Source organism: Lemur catta, chromosome 9 (genome assembly GCF_020740605.2).
Source record: "Lemur catta isolate mLemCat1 chromosome 9, mLemCat1.pri, whole genome shotgun sequence".
NCBI lineage: Eukaryota > Metazoa > Chordata > Mammalia > Primates > Lemuridae > Lemur > Lemur catta.
Window position 1 is genome coordinate 17,986,049 of NC_059136.1, and position 16,872 is coordinate 18,002,920.

General features: G+C 44.7%; 1 protein-coding gene and 1 long non-coding RNA gene across 2 annotated transcripts in view; one reads left to right on the forward strand and one right to left on the reverse strand.

Annotated features, from left to right (window-relative positions):
• Positions 1-16,872, reverse strand: part of TRPM1 (transient receptor potential cation channel subfamily M member 1) — a 64,471-nt gene that overhangs the window by 30,258 nt on the left and 17,341 nt on the right. The window contains exons 9-17 of the mRNA XM_045560842.1: positions 16,139-16,211; positions 15,125-15,225; positions 13,397-13,570; positions 12,165-12,299; positions 11,286-11,336; positions 8,835-8,975; positions 7,916-7,945; positions 3,798-4,090; positions 1,416-1,644 (exon numbers count right to left, since the gene is read on the reverse strand). Of these exons, the coding sequence (XP_045416798.1) occupies positions 1,416-1,644; positions 3,798-4,090; positions 7,916-7,945; positions 8,835-8,975; positions 11,286-11,336; positions 12,165-12,299; positions 13,397-13,570; positions 15,125-15,225; positions 16,139-16,211 (1,227 nt within the window). The remainder of the gene's footprint in view (positions 1-1,415; positions 1,645-3,797; positions 4,091-7,915; positions 7,946-8,834; positions 8,976-11,285; positions 11,337-12,164; positions 12,300-13,396; positions 13,571-15,124; positions 15,226-16,138; positions 16,212-16,872) is intronic.
• LOC123644629 lies at positions 2,479-16,870 on the forward strand. Its single transcript, XR_006737192.1, has 3 exons — positions 2,479-2,726; positions 10,622-10,783; positions 16,674-16,870. It is a non-coding gene; the product is annotated as an uncharacterized LOC123644629 (long non-coding RNA).

The window sequence follows — 16,872 nt, forward strand, 5'->3', positions numbered from 1 at the left end:
TAATCTGACTGCCTTTCGCTCTGCTGCACAGCTTTTGTACGGGGTTTTGTGAAACTTGGGACTTGTTTCTTGCATTCCACATCACCTTTTTTCTTGCAATTTTTACCCTTTCCCACACCCCACTATCCTCTGCCGGAATATCCACTGAAGTAACCTTCTGAATCGGTATATAGAAAGTGTGTAGTTTGACTCTTTGCCTGTCTTAAATAGACATTCAGTGTTTTTAAATAGCTGACCTAGGTAAAAAAATTTCAGGTTCCAAATGTTTTTCCCTCAGAACTGTGAGGGCCTCGTTCCACTGCCACCCTCAGTATTGTTGACGAAAAGTCTGATGCCAAGACTATGTTCATCCCTTTGTAAGTGACCTCTTTTAGTTTCTTTAAAACCTTAAGGGTCTCTTTATTCTTGGTATCCTGCAAACGATTTGGGTATTATAATAATATCCAAAGTTATGTATACTATCAGCTTAGTGTATTACATCAAATTAGTCAGTTAGGCATAATATTTGTATTTCTAGAAAACAAAGTACCTTCTGTTTGCCAGAACCATGCTACACAGTATAACATATATTCTCTTTTCTTTACTCTCATAGTGATCCTAAAAATAGGTATAATAGTGCCATTAGATAACTAGGTTATCTGCAGATTAGAATCTCTTTTCAGGATAACCTAATAGTTAACAGTAGTAAACAACAGAGCTAGGGTTTAATTGAAATATAGTTTTCTCTCTACAACAGCCTTTCAAACCCTTTTATAGCTTTATATTCTTTCATAAACCCCACATCATGAGGACATCACTAATGAAAATCACATTACATAACTTCAGAGTTATAAAGGAATCTATAGAAATAGAGTTGAGGTCCCTGCTTTAATGGCAGGTAGGTGACCCAACCAGAGTGTGTGAGTAGTTACAGTTTCACAAAACCCTGTACAAAAGCTGTGCAGCAGAGCGAAAGGCAGTCAGATTAAATCAGTCCAAGGAATTGCTGGAATCCAAGAAGAAAGTACTTGAAGAGAACAGAAATGACTCCAATAAACAGACTGAATGGCTAAAAAGCAACAAAGTGTCAGGAATATGGGTTAGGGAGACACAAATAGTTTATAATTCTTAAGAAGAAAATAGTAGTTACAGTGTCTATTTGAAGACATCGAATGTGACAGGGGTTTGTGTAAGCCAGGCATGCTGGTCCAGTGGGGGTCTGGCATGAGACCACCTGGGTTTAGGTCCTGGTCCCATGCTCACCAGCTAAGATCTGAGGCAAGTTAATCTCAAAGCTTCAGGTTCCTCATTTGTAAGACAAGGATTGTCAACAGTATCTCGCTTACAGAGTGGCTCAGAGGAAGAAGTAACATAACCCACAGGAAGTTCTTAGTTTAGCCTGGCAGTCACCAGTCTAATAGCCACATGACACATACCTTCAGGCCAGGGTTCTTCCTCATTCGCAGCCTCCCCATCCACATGTCAGTCAACAGCATCTGGCTGCAGGTGTGAGCGATAAAGTCCCGGTGTTTGGCTGCTACAGCCAGCTTGAGGCAGGTCGAGTTGCTCCAGTTTTTCAGCTCATAGGTCAGAAGTTTCATGGCGATCTGTTCATCGTGCTTATAGGACTGGTCCAACAACTCCAAAGCAAGCTGGCCAAAGTCTCTGGAGGGAAAGAGAAGGAATCGGAGTGAAGCTGCAAGGGCTGCAAGCTCTTTCTTAGACAGCCGTGTCCACAGGGACATATGGAGCCACAGGACACAGAATCCTTGATTGCAATGGGGCTTTGAGGTCCTCTGTGAGCAAGAAGCTCAACGGATGCATCCCTGGAGGAGGGGGGCCAGGGAGAGGGATGCCGTGCTCAGGATGGGGACTGACGGCTCTTGCTGCAAATGGAGCTTTAGGTTGACCCCAGATCTGCCCCCCAGGCCCTAAGGACACAGAGACAGAAGACAAAGCCCCTTCCCTCCAGTCATGCACAGATCAGAGAGACAAACAGAAGAGAGCAAAGACACATTCAGAACAGCACCTGCGGGGTCAGAGGCCAGGACAGTAGGGCTGCCCTCGATGGTGGTAACGGGGGAGGTGGATATTGAAAGTGGTCAGGGGGTGGGGGGCTTGTGGGTGTCAATTAGCTTCTCTTTCTTGATCTGGGTGCTGGTCATCCCCACGTGTTCTGTTTGTGAACAGTCATCAAGCTGTACACTTAGGATTTATGCCTTTCTCTCTGTGTGTGTAATACTTAATGACACATCAATTATAGGAGAATTCCATGTTCTTTGTGCCATGATAGAAATGAGGAATAGTTGTCACAGGGCCAAGAGCAGGGGGGACCTAACTGTAGTTGGAGGAGTGGGGGCAGGAGTTGGGGGGAATGGAGAAGGTGACAAGCTGAAATTTGAACATAAAATTTATTTCTTTCACTACATGATCCAGATTCAAATATTTGATGGTAACCATAAACATTCTCAGTTCCTCCAACTTTTTGTTAGGGAATGTGGTTAAGATATGGTCCCATAGTGATCACCCTCCTTTGTTTTGTTTCTCCGTTCTATAGAAGATTTTATTCCAGTTATGAGCTGAAGGAAGAAGGCAGAATTAAGTGTGGGAGAACGGCCTTCTGCATCCCCTGAAGGGAAATGCCATGTGCAGGACCTTCTGGCCCAGGCCCTGGAGGCTGTGGGCTGACACTTCACCATGTGTGCTCTCTAGAAAGCAAGGGACGATGGCATCTACGAACCCACAAGGTATGTGGACACATCCTCATTTTCAGAGAGCCTTGAGTTCCTATGTTTAGAAATCAGCTAGTAAGTTTAGAAATCATCCAGTCCAAAGTAAAAGCAGCATACTTCAGAAAACAAAGCTATTAGATGTTGGCAGAGCTGCCTGAATCTGCCCTGAGTTTATGTACCTATAAAGTTGTGCCGGGATCTCCAGTTTCCGGTCTGGTGTGGAAGGAACTTGGAAGTCACCAGTCTGTCGTAACAAGTAAAAACCTGAACAAGCTGAAAATCGACAACTCTTCTTAGATCTGGCAGAGAAGTGAGGTCACAGGGCAAACTGCTGTCCCCAGAATTGGAGAGACAGACAAGTGGACTCAGGGAACCACCATTTACTGGAGCAGAAACCTTTGTGGGAACCAGTGCAGGGTGAGAACACGTGAACTGCAGTTGACAAATCTCTGGAGGCTCAGTGTGGACAAGTCTGTGAATTATAAACTCCAGGGGGACTCAGACATAGGAGGGCCCCCACACTTTTGAGACTTTTATCTCCAGGAGCTTGACCAGGTTCTCACAGTGAATAGAGGAGAAAAATCCGTTTGTGCTTCCAGCTGGGGCAGGGGAAAAGAAACCATTTTGAACTAGGCCACTCTTAACGAGGGCTGCCCTCAGGAAAACCGATTTTATCAGAGCCTCACCTGCTTGAGTTTTGTTAGAGCCTAACTCACCTGAGGGAGGCATTCCCAACTCCCTTGTTAGCCATCCTGTCCCACCTGAGGGGGAAGAAAAAACTGAGAAACACTTGTGAAGTTCACAGTCCAAGGCAGGGGCTCACTAAAGTTGTCCTCCTTATGGAAATTAATCTCATTGTCTTTGCGTTAAAATTCAATAGCAGGCAGTAAACAAAAACAATGACAACCCAGAAACACCCCAGAGAGACAAAAGGAAAAGCACTGATGTGAAGGACAAAGTGATTTAAAACAAGCTCTAAGCATCGTTGTCCTTAAGTGAGAAGGACATTGGCAACCCTCCCCAGAAAGGGACAGGTACTCAGGACGGCAGTCTCTCCTGGCCCTTAAATCCCCTCTAGACACTAACTTGGAATTGTTGTCCAAGTCCTGGGAGATGTCATCCACCAGCTCGCTCTCGGAGGACTCATGGGCCATGGCCTTGTAGAGCTTGCAGGCCACCAGGGCCTTGGCCATGCTCTCCTCACCACGCTGCCACAGGAAGACCGCCATCTTCTGGCGCTTCATCAGCACGGCCCACACCATCAGCTCATGGAAGGGGTATTGGAACCGGCTCACGGCGGGGTCGTCCACATCGATGTCGATCTCTTCCTCCTTTTTCTTCTTTTTCTTTTTCTTCCCTTTGGTCGGAGGCTCATCATCCTGAGGGGAGAAAAGCTCATTTTTCATGGTCCTGCCATAAACGTGTGCAATGAAGGGTTCCAGACTGCTGGAGGGACAAAACCCTTCCGTCAGAGGTGATACTGAGACCTTTAAAGTACCTCTTAAGTTTCCACTCCATATATGAATTCTTCTGAAAAGATGCACACAATAAGTAAACCACCTAAAGCCAAACAAGCTGCCAAAGCATACTACTGTGAGTAACTCACACCCTGGGTGAGCAGTTTTACTCAGAAGCCTTTAACCTAGGAGATGCTGCCAGACTAAAACAAAACCTCCCCCCAAACTAAATACAGATAGCACTGCGGGCGAGGTAAGGTCCACAGTTTATTTCCTCAGGGAAGTCTTCCAAGGTAGCATAGTATCAACACTCGTTTGCCAGCTATAACTGAACCAGAAATTAACAGGAAAACTGTAAAGGGGATAGAGAAAAATGTTTTTTAAGTTTCCCTCCGATGTTTTAAGAAAGCAAACATTCCATTTTGAATGAGCACTGTTCTTTCCCTCACATGGTGCAAACGGGAGGCCAAGATTTCCCATTTCCTAAAGGAATCATGAGAACTGTTCTGAAAACCGAGCAGGATTCTCAAGAACGGCAGACGATGATCGGGAGAACTGGCGTGGACATATGTGGGTCTTAGACTATTCCAGGCTAATACTTTAGTACTCAATGGAACAACAGAAACAGATGTTTCCTCTTTTGCAAAGAGCATTCCCATCAATTATCTACTTTTATTCTTACGATGATTCTGAGAGGTTGTGAATTCCTTCCATTCCCTTGGATGAGGACAAAGTCTGAATAACTCGCCTACATCCACGTGGTTCAGTGGGCTAGAGCCCGGGAGCTCTGGGGGAAATCTGGCTCTGCAACTCCTATTACGAGTTGTTCATGACTGACTCAGGTTTTATAATGTCATGAGTTGTGATAACATTTTAATTGAAACTATTGTGTCTTGCTTCAGATGTAAATGTTTTTGTTCTAATTTTCTAATTTTGTCACAGTAAAGCTACCGTAACAGTAATTAAGGAAGGTTGGTGTATATAGGTGAAAAATGTACATTATAGAAATTTAAAAAAATAAACACAACTTTATTTTCAAGAATATAGAAAATAAAATAAAAATCAACTAATGGCTAATGAAATGTTATAAAACACAAGTCCTTTTAAACCTACCTTTCAATAACATGTAATATTATTAAAATATTAATTATATGCAAATTCTTTTAAAATAATTGCCGGAGAAAGAATATAAGAAAGAAGATGTTAATTTTCCTAACATGCCTTTGCCTGCCAAAAATCAATAAGAAAAAAAGAAACAACCCAATAAAATAACAAAGGATATGAACTGGAAGTATAAGGAGAAACTGACACATCCATAGTCATAGAAGAGTCTGTAAGCACACCTCACTTAACAATGAATTTGAAAAAAAAATTAATAAGTATAGAAGCAAATTGAATAGCAGAATGATTGTGATCTCATGAGTAAATATAAGAATTGTACCCAACAGAGAATTCATGTTTTTTCCAACATACATGGATTATTAACAAAAATCAACCATGCATAATACTCCAATTCTTTTGAGATTTTCTATTTAAACAAATTACAAGTATCAAAAAGCATGTACTATACATATGGGGAATAAAAGTAGAAATCAATAGCAGTAGTATAACAACAACAACAAAAGTCTGCATCTGGAAAATTTAAAATACACTTCTATGTAACTCTTGGATTAAAGAGGAAATTATAAACTCTTAGAAATAAATAGCAATGAACATTCTACTTACCCAAACCTGTGGGATACCATAAAACAATGCTCAGAAAAATTTATAACTTTAATGTATTTATTGGAACATAGCGGAAGATTGAAAATGAGTGAACTTTATTTTCAAATTGAGTCAATAAAAACAATATAGTAACTCTAGGGAAAGTATATGGAAAGAATGAATAAAAGTAAAAGCAGACATTAATAAAATAGAAGCAGAAAAAAGAAAGTTGCTTGATAAGGCAAAAGCCCCAATAAAATATGTAGGCAAAAGTGGTTAAGAAAAAAAAGAGGAGGCCAGCCTAGGTGGCTCACATCTGTAGTCCCAGCACGTAGGGAGGCTGAGGCAGGAGGATAGCTTGAAGCCAGGAGTTCAAGACCAGCCTGGGCAACATCGCAAGGCCTCATTTCTACAAAAAATTTTTAAACATGATTAGCCAGGTATGGCGGCAAGCACCTGTAGTCCTAGCTACTCAGGAGGCTGAGGCAGGAGTATTGCTTGAGCCCAGTAGTTTGAGGCTGCAGTGAGCTATGATTGTGCCATTGCATTCTAGCCTGGGTGACAGAGCAAGACTCCGTCTCTTAATTTAAAAAAAAAAAGAGGAGATACAAATTTTTAAAAAATTGGCACAAGAAATGGCATGCAACTAAAGATATTGAGACAAAAACTAGAATACTATTTAAAAGTTTATTCCAACGAACTTGAAAGTCTAGATGACATAAATAATTTTTAGGAAAATATAAATTACCAAAGCTGAGTCTATAAAATATAAAGCCTGAATAGACTCGTATTTATAATAGCTATTATGAAGTGGTGAGAGATAAACTCCTAAGAAGCAGGACTGGAACCAGGCTATTTTAGAGATGAGTCCCCCACACCATCCTGGAACAGACAAACCCTACCTGACATAGAGAGTTGAGGGAATAGGGAATCACGGACAGCTCATAACCTTCCCAGGAATACAAGTCCAACAACATGATGAAACAATGCTAGAAGTCAGTTTGAATTGGGAACACAGAATTAGTGCCTTCTCCACTGAATCCATGCAGAATTAAGGATGCTGTTTAGCTCATGAATTTATTTCAGAACAATCTTTCCAATAGTCAGCCTTAGTAGTCTGTGTTATGGCACTTCTCCCATTCATTGAAATATTTTTATGTCTAGTACTTTGTTATTAAGGTTTCTTGTTAAGGTTATTTCTGGTACTTTTGTCCTATTGTGAGGGAATTTTAGTTGATTTTCATGGTTTTTCTAGATACACGATATTTTTTGTAGATAATCATTTTCTCCCCTTTTTGAGTATTCTTTCTTTAGCATTTATTTTTTCATGTGGTATAATTTCCAGAACATTTTTGAAGACTAGTGAGGATAATGATGATGTCTTGTTCTTGATTTTCATAGAAATGACGTCAGGGCTTTGCTGCTCAGTGATAACTTTCCCTTGATCCAGGATATACATGTATGTTAATCATATCAAGAGAGTATTTTATTTTCCTATTTATTTTGTCATTCTCTTCCTAGTGAACTAACTTTTTTATTAAAAAATTAAGAAATATGCTTTACATCTTTCCAAATTCTTCATTAGCACCTACTGAGAAATGATCATTGTATTTTTTCCTTCTTTGACTCAATACGATGCAATATATTAAAGACTAAGATTGCATTATATTTGCATTCTTGGAAGTCTTTACTTGTTTAGAATTTTTAAAACATTCTATTAAATTCCTTTTGGTATTACTTATGATTTTTAAATATATAAGTAGAATTATTCTCTAGGGTTTTTTTTGTTTAATCTTTGCTTTTGAAATGGTGGTTTTTCTAACTCTATAAAATGAATTGGGAGGAGGATTTTATGCTTTTAAAAATGTATTGATCCTTTTATATAATTTGACTGTGACATCTAAATAAATTTTGGTGAGTAGTATGGTGAATTTGTTCATGGAAAACAAACTTGTTCTATTTGATGTTAAACAAATACAGAACTAAAAGGGCTACATATATTTGGACCAAGATATAAAACTATTGAAAATAAATTCTACTTACTTCCATTCCCAGCAGTTTAAGAGCTTTAGGCTGCATAATGAAAGGGGAGGAAAAAAAATCAATTTACTCAGATAGCTAATATTAGTAGTAGTACTGTTAGTAGTACATTAATAGTATTGTTAGTAGTAGACATAATAATCGATTAAAAAGTACTTTGTATCATTAACTAATGACCATATCCAAGGAAAAGAAATGCTTTAATATGGAAACTCTTCTTCTGCCAGCAGAATTTAATTGAGGAGAAAGAGCTGCCCACACACAACTCTTATTCCAGGTGGCACCAGAGAAGTTCCCTAACAAAAATCCAGACACAGAGCTCTGAGTGGGGGATGAGGAGAGGGCATCCCCAGCCATCTGACATTTGAGCTGGGCTTTTGGTAAGAGTGCAATTTGGAAAGGCAGCGATAGGGGAAAAGATGTGGTAGGCACAGTAATACAATTTGATTTTGGAGGAGGTACATGGTCTACCGTGGTGGGGTGGGGACAGCCGGCAGAGAGCCTTGGATGCTGTGATAGTGAGTTAGGCCACGATTCTGCAGGCAATGAGGAGCCCTGGGAGGCTCTGAGCAGGTAGTGTGCTGGCTTGTCCCTTGCTTTGGAAGTTACAGCAGCTACGGTGGTGGGATGGTAGGTGGTTTGGAGAGGGCAGAGACAGTAGCCGTGGAGGAAGGCTGCTGTGGACAAAGAAGGAGGGCAGATTCGATGGATGGCCTGGGCCACCCACCTGCTCAGGGGTGCTGGGGAATGGCTCTGTGTGGAATGGGAGCCCACACCTGATGCACTGCGGGAGGCAGGGCAGGTGTGCTTGGGGATGGAGGAAAAAGCTTGGTTTTGAACCAGCCGAGTTATTGAAAAGCAGAGCAAGGAACCACATGTCACTCGGGAAACCACAGAACACTGCACAGTCAATGAGTTCTACCCTCTTTGGTCCAAACAAGTTGTTGTAGAGGGTCCGAAAACTTTTCCGAGTGTAGTTGCAGCGGTAGGCGCCTCCCATCAGGTACTCCAGCACGAGCCCTATGTCTATGAGGCTGATGTGGTAATCGGGCGGGAGGTTGCTCTGTAAGAAAAGAAGTTTTGACTCAGGTCCTGTAAGAATGCGTTCATGAACTTGGGAGTTTAGGTAACAGACGGGGGATTAAACAATATTCAGGCTATTACCGTATGATTGAGGGAGGTGATGGGTTAAGCCATGTTCCAGAAAATGGGTTAAACTTTTCCAATGAGAAATGGGATTAGAAACCCTTGTGGTTGTAGGGTTGATGGCTGGCATGTTCGCTGGTCTGTAGTCCCCATGTGTAATGTAAGGGAAGTGGTGTGGTGCGGCTGGTGTGATGTGAGAACAGATTAGTTTGATGAGAGGATGCTTTGATAGCTGCTTGCAGGGGAGAAGCAGCTTCAGGAGGCTGGAGGCCGGGTTTCGTGCAGGATGAGAAGGGCTTCGTGGGAGGCATTAGCGAGACAGATCATCTCCAGGGCTGGGGCTTTTCTAATGAAAGCTCTGCGTGGTGCCCTGTGACTTTCTGGGGGACACCCCTATATCTTCAGTGAGAATGCAAACACCCAGACTATGTGGTGTGGCTGGGGGTCTGTGAAGGGCAGAGTCTTGCGTTGAAAGGGAAGCGGGTGTGTTGAGACAGCATGTCGGAGGGGAGGAACAGCCGGAAGAGAGACAACCCAAGTCAGCCATTCATGTCCCAGCTGGTCCACTGATCCAGGAGGCAGAGCTGACCAGCCGTTTTTAAGGATTTTTTCTGTGTGCCATTTGTCGCTTGGTTAGTTTCATATGGCTGAAATGATGGTGTTATCCTGGGACTCATGGCACGGAGGTTACCTGTTCCAAACATTCTCCCTTTACAGTAAGACTGGCCACATGGGCTAAATCTTTCATGCACGCATTGCATGTTTTTCAACCCCTATTGTGATCCTTGACCGAGTCGGGGATTCCATACTCAAAGATAAGGAGATACAGCTCTGCTCTGAGGAGCTCACTGTTGGGGGCAGAGGGGTAAAGCCGTCAACAGCCCTGATGCAGTGGCACAGTGCACCACTGGAAGAGTGAGAAAGGGCTTCCTGCAGAAAGCGATGCCCGAAGTATCTGGGAGCAGGTGGACCAGAAGGAAGAGGGCTGCAGATGCGAGCAAGGCATGGCCCAGGACAGAGCGCAGACTCCCCAGGCACCAGAGTGTCAGGCGGGGTTAGTACACGGTGCAGTGGGACGTGGTGGGAAAGAGTAGCAGGCGTGGCATGGACCAGGCACTGAGCAGTGCATGTTTCTTGGAATGAGCTTGGATTCCATACTGAGGCCCGTAGGGAGATTCTGGAGGATTTCAAGCAGGGGAGTAGAGTGGGGGGGAGCATGGACTGGAGGATAGAGGATGATAATTAAAACCGGTCAGGTGATAAATGGTTGGGCCCGAACTAGGGTAGCTGTGACTTTTGAATGTCTGCGCCTCCTAGCCTGACTTCCAGCTGGGTCCTGTGGGGAAGTCAGATTCCTTATTTGGAAAACAAGGGCACTGGGCCAAAGGGCCTTGGAGGTCCCCATGGGTTCCCAGATCCACTGATTCTGTGTTCTGATCTATGACCGTAGAAGCCACATTCTCATATTATTAGAATTAAACATTGGTATGAAATGTGACCAGGCTACCTAGGACTCTGACTGAAAACTCTGTTCTCTCATCTGGGTTCTTCTCTCTTGCTCAGAATACAAGCACACGGTATGTACTCTGCATGCCCAGGGCTGCGTTCTGGCAAAATGAGTCACTCTTGGGTGAACCCAGTCCAGTCCTCTAACCTGTGGCGACAAGACATAAGAAACAGCAGGACAGAACCCTGAGAGAGCGAGACCCTACAAGAACAGAGACGGTAAGTAGTCTGTGGCAGTGGAAAGGGGACAAACATGTATCACCTAATAATGAGGGAACAGAAAGGGCCAACCACAACTGCCGCAATCAACAGGGCACGCAGGACAGATTGCGGAACCTCCTGCTGGTACTTCTGGAAAGAGGCCCAGAGCACAGGCGAGGGATCTTAAAGTAGATACAGAACATGAGGCTGCAGGGACAGATGGCAGGGCTCAGGCCAGCAGAAGGCAGGGCTGCCCCTGGCCTTGGCAATGGCATCAGCCTATAATCAAGCAGTCACTGAATGTGTTCCACTCATGTACGGGCATGACCATGCAATTGGAAAGAGATTATCCTTTTCTTTTTTAGTTTTAAGTGAACTCTTTCTATGAAGGGAGGAATTCATTATCCCCTATGCCTCAAAGAATAAGAAGACAAGACATTTTGGAAATTTAAAAATTGTTTTTAAGAAATGTTTTCGTGAAAGATACCAGTGGGTAAGGATCATAAAACAGTAGACCAACCTTCTTTACGTCCCTCACCAGCAGATGAAGTGTGTTTGGTGGACCAAGTCTCTGAAAGGGAAGCATTCAGCCGTGTTAAATATGTTTTTCTCTTCCACGCCTGGAGCAAAATCCTACCCTACCATGTAGAATTAATGCATTGTGAGAGCCAGAGTCTACCTGACTGTCAGCCTGTTTCTTTTATGGAACAGAACTGGTTGTGGTTAAGAAGTATCCAACACATTAAAATATATGTGAAATACTTTTTATTGAATTATTTTAAAGAGTATCTTAAGGTATACAATAAGACGGTTAAAAAAAAGTCACCAAGTTTTAGTGAGTGACTTCTGAGGGCAATATCTGCTACTTAAAATCTTAGAATGGGGAAGGAAATGTAAATTCTCAAAACTTAGACTGTAATAATATAAACCAAGGGGATTTCATCCAAGCACTTCCATGCTAATACAAAGGAGCTCCTTGCTGTGAAAACTTAGTTCTACGTTTTTAACCAAAGCCTCCTAAAAATGTGAGGGTCCCAAGGAGCAACTGACTGCCCACCCCTGGTGACTTTTCACTCTGCTAATGTCTTAGAAAGCTAGATTTTCTCTTTGTATAAACAAGTACTCATACACCACACCCACATGTGGAACAAGAGTTAATGCCACCCCAAAAGGGAGAGACCGGCTGGGCGTGGTGGCAGTTGGTGCGAATGTGAACATGGCTGTGGCCAGCAGCAAGCAGGTGGGACATCACTGCCTGCTGTTGAATGTGACTTCCCAGCTGAAACTGTGTCCCAGTGAGACTATGCTCCTCTGACCACATTTAGGCACCGCATGCACCTGTGATAAATGTGTTCAGATGGCGGGATCCCCATGTCCTCCCTCCTTCTAGAACACTCACTGTGTTATAAAGCTCCTCCAGCCTCGGGATGGTCAGAAAGTGCTGCATGTTCACTCCGTTTTCAATCAGGAGCTTCACAAAGTCGACGCGATCTAAGACTAAAGCATCCAGCATGGCTTGCTCCAAAGCATTCACCTGCATGAACCAAGGGATGGAAGCCCGTGAGTGGTGTCTCAGAGGGACACCAGGCAGAAGGCCGATTAGAAACATGGAGGAAATGGTCGTCTGGCCCCCCAGATCCCAGAGTATTCGGAACATCGTCATCTTTGCTCTTCGTCTTGAGTGAGCACGCCCCATTTCCCCTCTCCTTTCTTCTCATTTGGCCTCTACATATTCTATCAAAGTTTGTAAATAATTTTCTCCTTTTAAAAATAAATCGGAGAGGATTCAAAATCTCAGCCATACTGGTGTTACTCTGTCCAGTTTTTACCATTTGTTTCCTTGACTGAGAAGTGTCCACCTGGCAGTGGTGGAATTCCACGAGGAATCACCTGGGCACACGGCATGCCACCAGGGCACTGTGTGAGTGAGTGGCCGTCAGACATGCAGGTACATACACACACTGCTGCCCTATCTTGCCTGTATCCTGGCAGCCGAGAGACTGAGAACAACCACGTGATGTGTGGCTCCAGGCTCCCAGCCCAGACAACTGCCCTCACCCCCACACACCCAGTCATGGGCTCCGTCTTTCAAAAGGTTTTGTTGCACAAATTGCATTTATTTGATGGTAATTGGTTTGTTTCCCATATTTTCATGCATCAAGCATCTGCCTGTCTGCTGGGCAGCGAGAGCCACTGTTGAGCAAGATGACCAGGACATCCTCACTGGGTGGCATCGTTACCCCCAAAGCAGGAACATATGGTGTTTTTTAATTTTAAACTTTTTTATAGAGCTGGGGTCTCACTATGTTGCCCAGGCTGGTCTTGAACTCCTGGCCTCAAGTGACCTTCTACCTCAGCCTTCCAAAGTGCTGGGATTACAGTTGTGAGCCACTGCGCCTGGCCATATTTGGCATTTTTGACAACTGACAGCCACAGCTCAGTGAACATACTGTTGCCATTTGAGATATTGACTATTCTGTCAATCCTTTACCCCTCCTTCTTGGGATCAGGGCCCTGGGCAGGGCTGAAGCAAAGGCAACAAAAACTGCTCCTTCCCCCAAAGAAAGAGGGTGATACCAACCTTGTGGTCTCCACTATCCTGAGAAACAGGAGCAAAGACTTTCCACATACCCAGTTCAGCAGCTCTATCTTCCGGGGGTCAGTTTCTTCCTCCACTTCTTCTTTCACTTTCCCTTTCTTCTTGCCTTTTCCTTTTCCTCTGCCCCCCTTGGTGGTGGCTGTGGGTGGCTTCTTCTCCTTCTCTGTGGCTTTGCTATCTGTTGGGGGGGCCAGGCTTCCCAGGGGCTGTAGTCCACAGAAAGCAGAGTTGAGAAAAGTTATTAAGGCTGTCCCTTGTTCCAAGACAAGTGGACCAATCCCCCACCTCTGTTCATGCACACAGACACACTACATATGCACACATGTGCACATGCACAAATGCACACACACAACGTATAATACATGCACATACATACACACACAAACAGTACTCACACATGCACCCAATGTGCATGTGCACACCCACACAGTGAACACACATGCCCTCCCACACATGCACACACACACATGTACACATACACAGTCTGCACACACACACACACACACACACACACACACACACACACATACTCAGTCATCACAGGCCTGGCTGTCTGGTGGAGAAAGCCCTGATACCATGAACCACTGTTACTCATGTGCACAAATGCACACTGGGCTTGCTGCAGTGGCTTTGCATACTTAAAGTAGCTGATATTTTGACTTTCCTGTGTGCTTTTGCACAAAGGAAAGGGTGCCGAGGGGAAAGTTCAAAGGCACCAAAGAGATGTGCCCATAATTGTCTAATGATAGGAGAAAGTGATTGTGAAGAAGTCAGAGACAATTGCAGATACAACTGCAGACACCTGCCAGAATATAAACGTGAACTAGAGCTTATGGGTGGGTGATGAGGCTGTCCAGGTATCACTGAGATCTGTGCTGTGTGGGGACAGACTGGATTCATCGAGGGGAGAATGTGCTCTTCTCCAGAGAACAGGAGGGAGAGCGGAAGTGAGCCTGTGCCCTGGGCCTTGTGTCCTGGTGCAGTGGAGAGCGCAGGGGTGTGTCCTGGTGCACACACAGAGCCGGCACTTACACAACCCACCCCTCCGGCTGGTGTCCTCTCTGCCTGCTCCTCTGGCCAGCTCTCCTGGGGAGTCGTCTGCCCGTGGCGTCTCCATTCCCTCCCGTCCCATCCCCGCTCTGTGAACTCTGCTTCTCCCCTGCCTGTCCTGGGCTCTGGCTTTGGTCACTGATGACTGTGCCATGCCTGCCTCGTGGGCATTTCTCAATGCCCCTCGCGCTGGGTTCTCAGCGCATCTGATTCCACAGCCTGCTTCCTCCTAGAGCCTCTTTCCTCGGCTTCTCAGGCAGCACAGGCTCCCAGCTTTCGTCCTCTCTGTCTGGCCTCTGCTTCTCAGTGCAGCTTTAAGCGTCAAGGCTCTTCTGGGCTCTGTCCTCGGCCTCCTTCCCTTCCATGCTACTCACCGATGCCTACACCACTGGTCACCATGGATTTGTACACCACCTCTCCTTTCTAGCTTCAGTCCTCCTCTCTCCCCTGAGTTCCAGCTGCCTGCTCAGTATCTCCACTTGCATGTCCAAGAGATTCAGCTCGTTGTGTCCAAAACCACACTCAGGACCTCCCCTCCAACCTAGTCCTCTTCCAGTGTCCCTTGTCTCAGTGAAGTGGATTACACATCGGATCATCAGAAATTCCAGATATTAAATAATTTCCTGAGGTTCATGTCACAAGGGAGAACATACTAATATATCATCTGTACAAAGTCATGATAAATGACATGAGTTGAAAAAAAGTTTCACCGGCCAGTGGGGCCCAAAGACAAAGATCTGGCTTCGTGCTATGTCAACGCGATTCCAAGCCAGTGCCAAGCTCAGCTGATCTGGAGCCGATACATTTGTTCCTGGAAAGGCAAGAAACAAGAGTGATTTTTCACTCCATGCCTGGACTGCTCGGGTTTGGCAGGTGCTGGATGATAAACACAGGTTTCCCCCGGGGCTGGTTCAATGTCAGCCTGGAACTAAACATCACTGCCTTTTCTCTCACCCCTGAATAATGCCTCAAAGCTAAGAATTCCATCATCTCAAAGAGCTTCCTCGGAGAAAGGTGGAGGCAATCTCTTCCCATGTCAGCTCTGCATGGTCTCCTTGGGAGGGACAGAAGAGGAATCCAGTGACTTGGGACCCTCATCTGCAAAAGGGCAGGAACCATGGGACTGCATAGCCCTGGGACTGCCCAGATACCTGCCAGGCCAAGCCAAGGGGAGCTACCCTCCAGCCTCAAGAGCACCAGTCCGCTGACCCACAGAGAGGCCAGCACAGCATTGCCTGCAGCCAGCCTGGTGATGCCTCCTACTCTCTCCTCTCTCTTTCCTGTCCCCTCATGGCTAGCCAAGAGGCAAGGAGGAAGTATGTATCCCAGAGCAGTCCCCACCTCCACGAATGCCAGGGCAAAGCCTGTCATTAGAGGCAGGATGGGGAAATTGGACAGAGCACTGAAGAATGCAGCAATTGCAAATGCAAAATCATTTTATGTTTACACTCTGTGAGTTGAAACCCTCAGTGAACAAGTTACAAATGGAAATGGTTCTGACTTTAGCCTGTTATGATCCATGGGCACCCACAGACCCCACCCCACAGAAACCCATACTGAGCCTGTCATTCTACCATGGCTTTGTGCTGAGACCACTCCAGGCAGCCTGGTTGGCCCAGGGTTCTAGCACCAGCAGACATAGTCCCCGGGAGGCGAGGAGGCAGAAGGACTGCTGTCCAGGCCAGCATCAAAGGGAGAGGAGTCACCATTTCCCGAGAGCTCACCTTTCAGCAAGGCAGTTAAAATTGCCATCTCGATGTCCTGCTGACTCTCAGAACCCATTCTAAATACAGTGACCTGAAAACATAAAACGGCTGAGTTAAAGCAAAGTTGAAAACAAGAGAGAGAATTGAGGTGTTTTTACAAAACGACCACAGAGACTGACACGTAATAAAATGATCCTGAGTGCTAGACAATTTTAAACCAAGTGCTTTTGATTCCCAGAAGTTGCAGCATTGCACTTGCTGATGGTGAATCTTTGCCCGAGATCTGTTCCAATACCCTTGAGAGGAGGGAGCCCATTCAGGATCTACACTCCAATATCTAATTTGCCATCAGCGATGATAAAGGAGATATTTGTAGGAAATATGTAAATTTAGAATTTTGAAAAGGCTATCTTGTATGCACAATAAGAGTGCTTATTCTTTATAAACACAATTAAGGAAGGAAGGAGTGGGAAATAATTACTGCATTTGGAAAATGAAATGATAGAACTTTGGAAGCATATCTAACAGGGTGATATATATCCTTCTTCCCCAGGTCTTTAAATCTGATTCATATTATGAACCTCAGAGTTGTGCAATGTGGTGTGATGTCATCTCCCATTTGCTAAGGTTTGAAAGCACCTGGGCCCTCTTCTGTGTGGGCTTGTTCTACCTCCATCACGTGGACACAACTGCCAATTTGGTATGGATTTTTAAACTGCCTCTTGGAAAAGGCCGAACTAAAATATGAACAA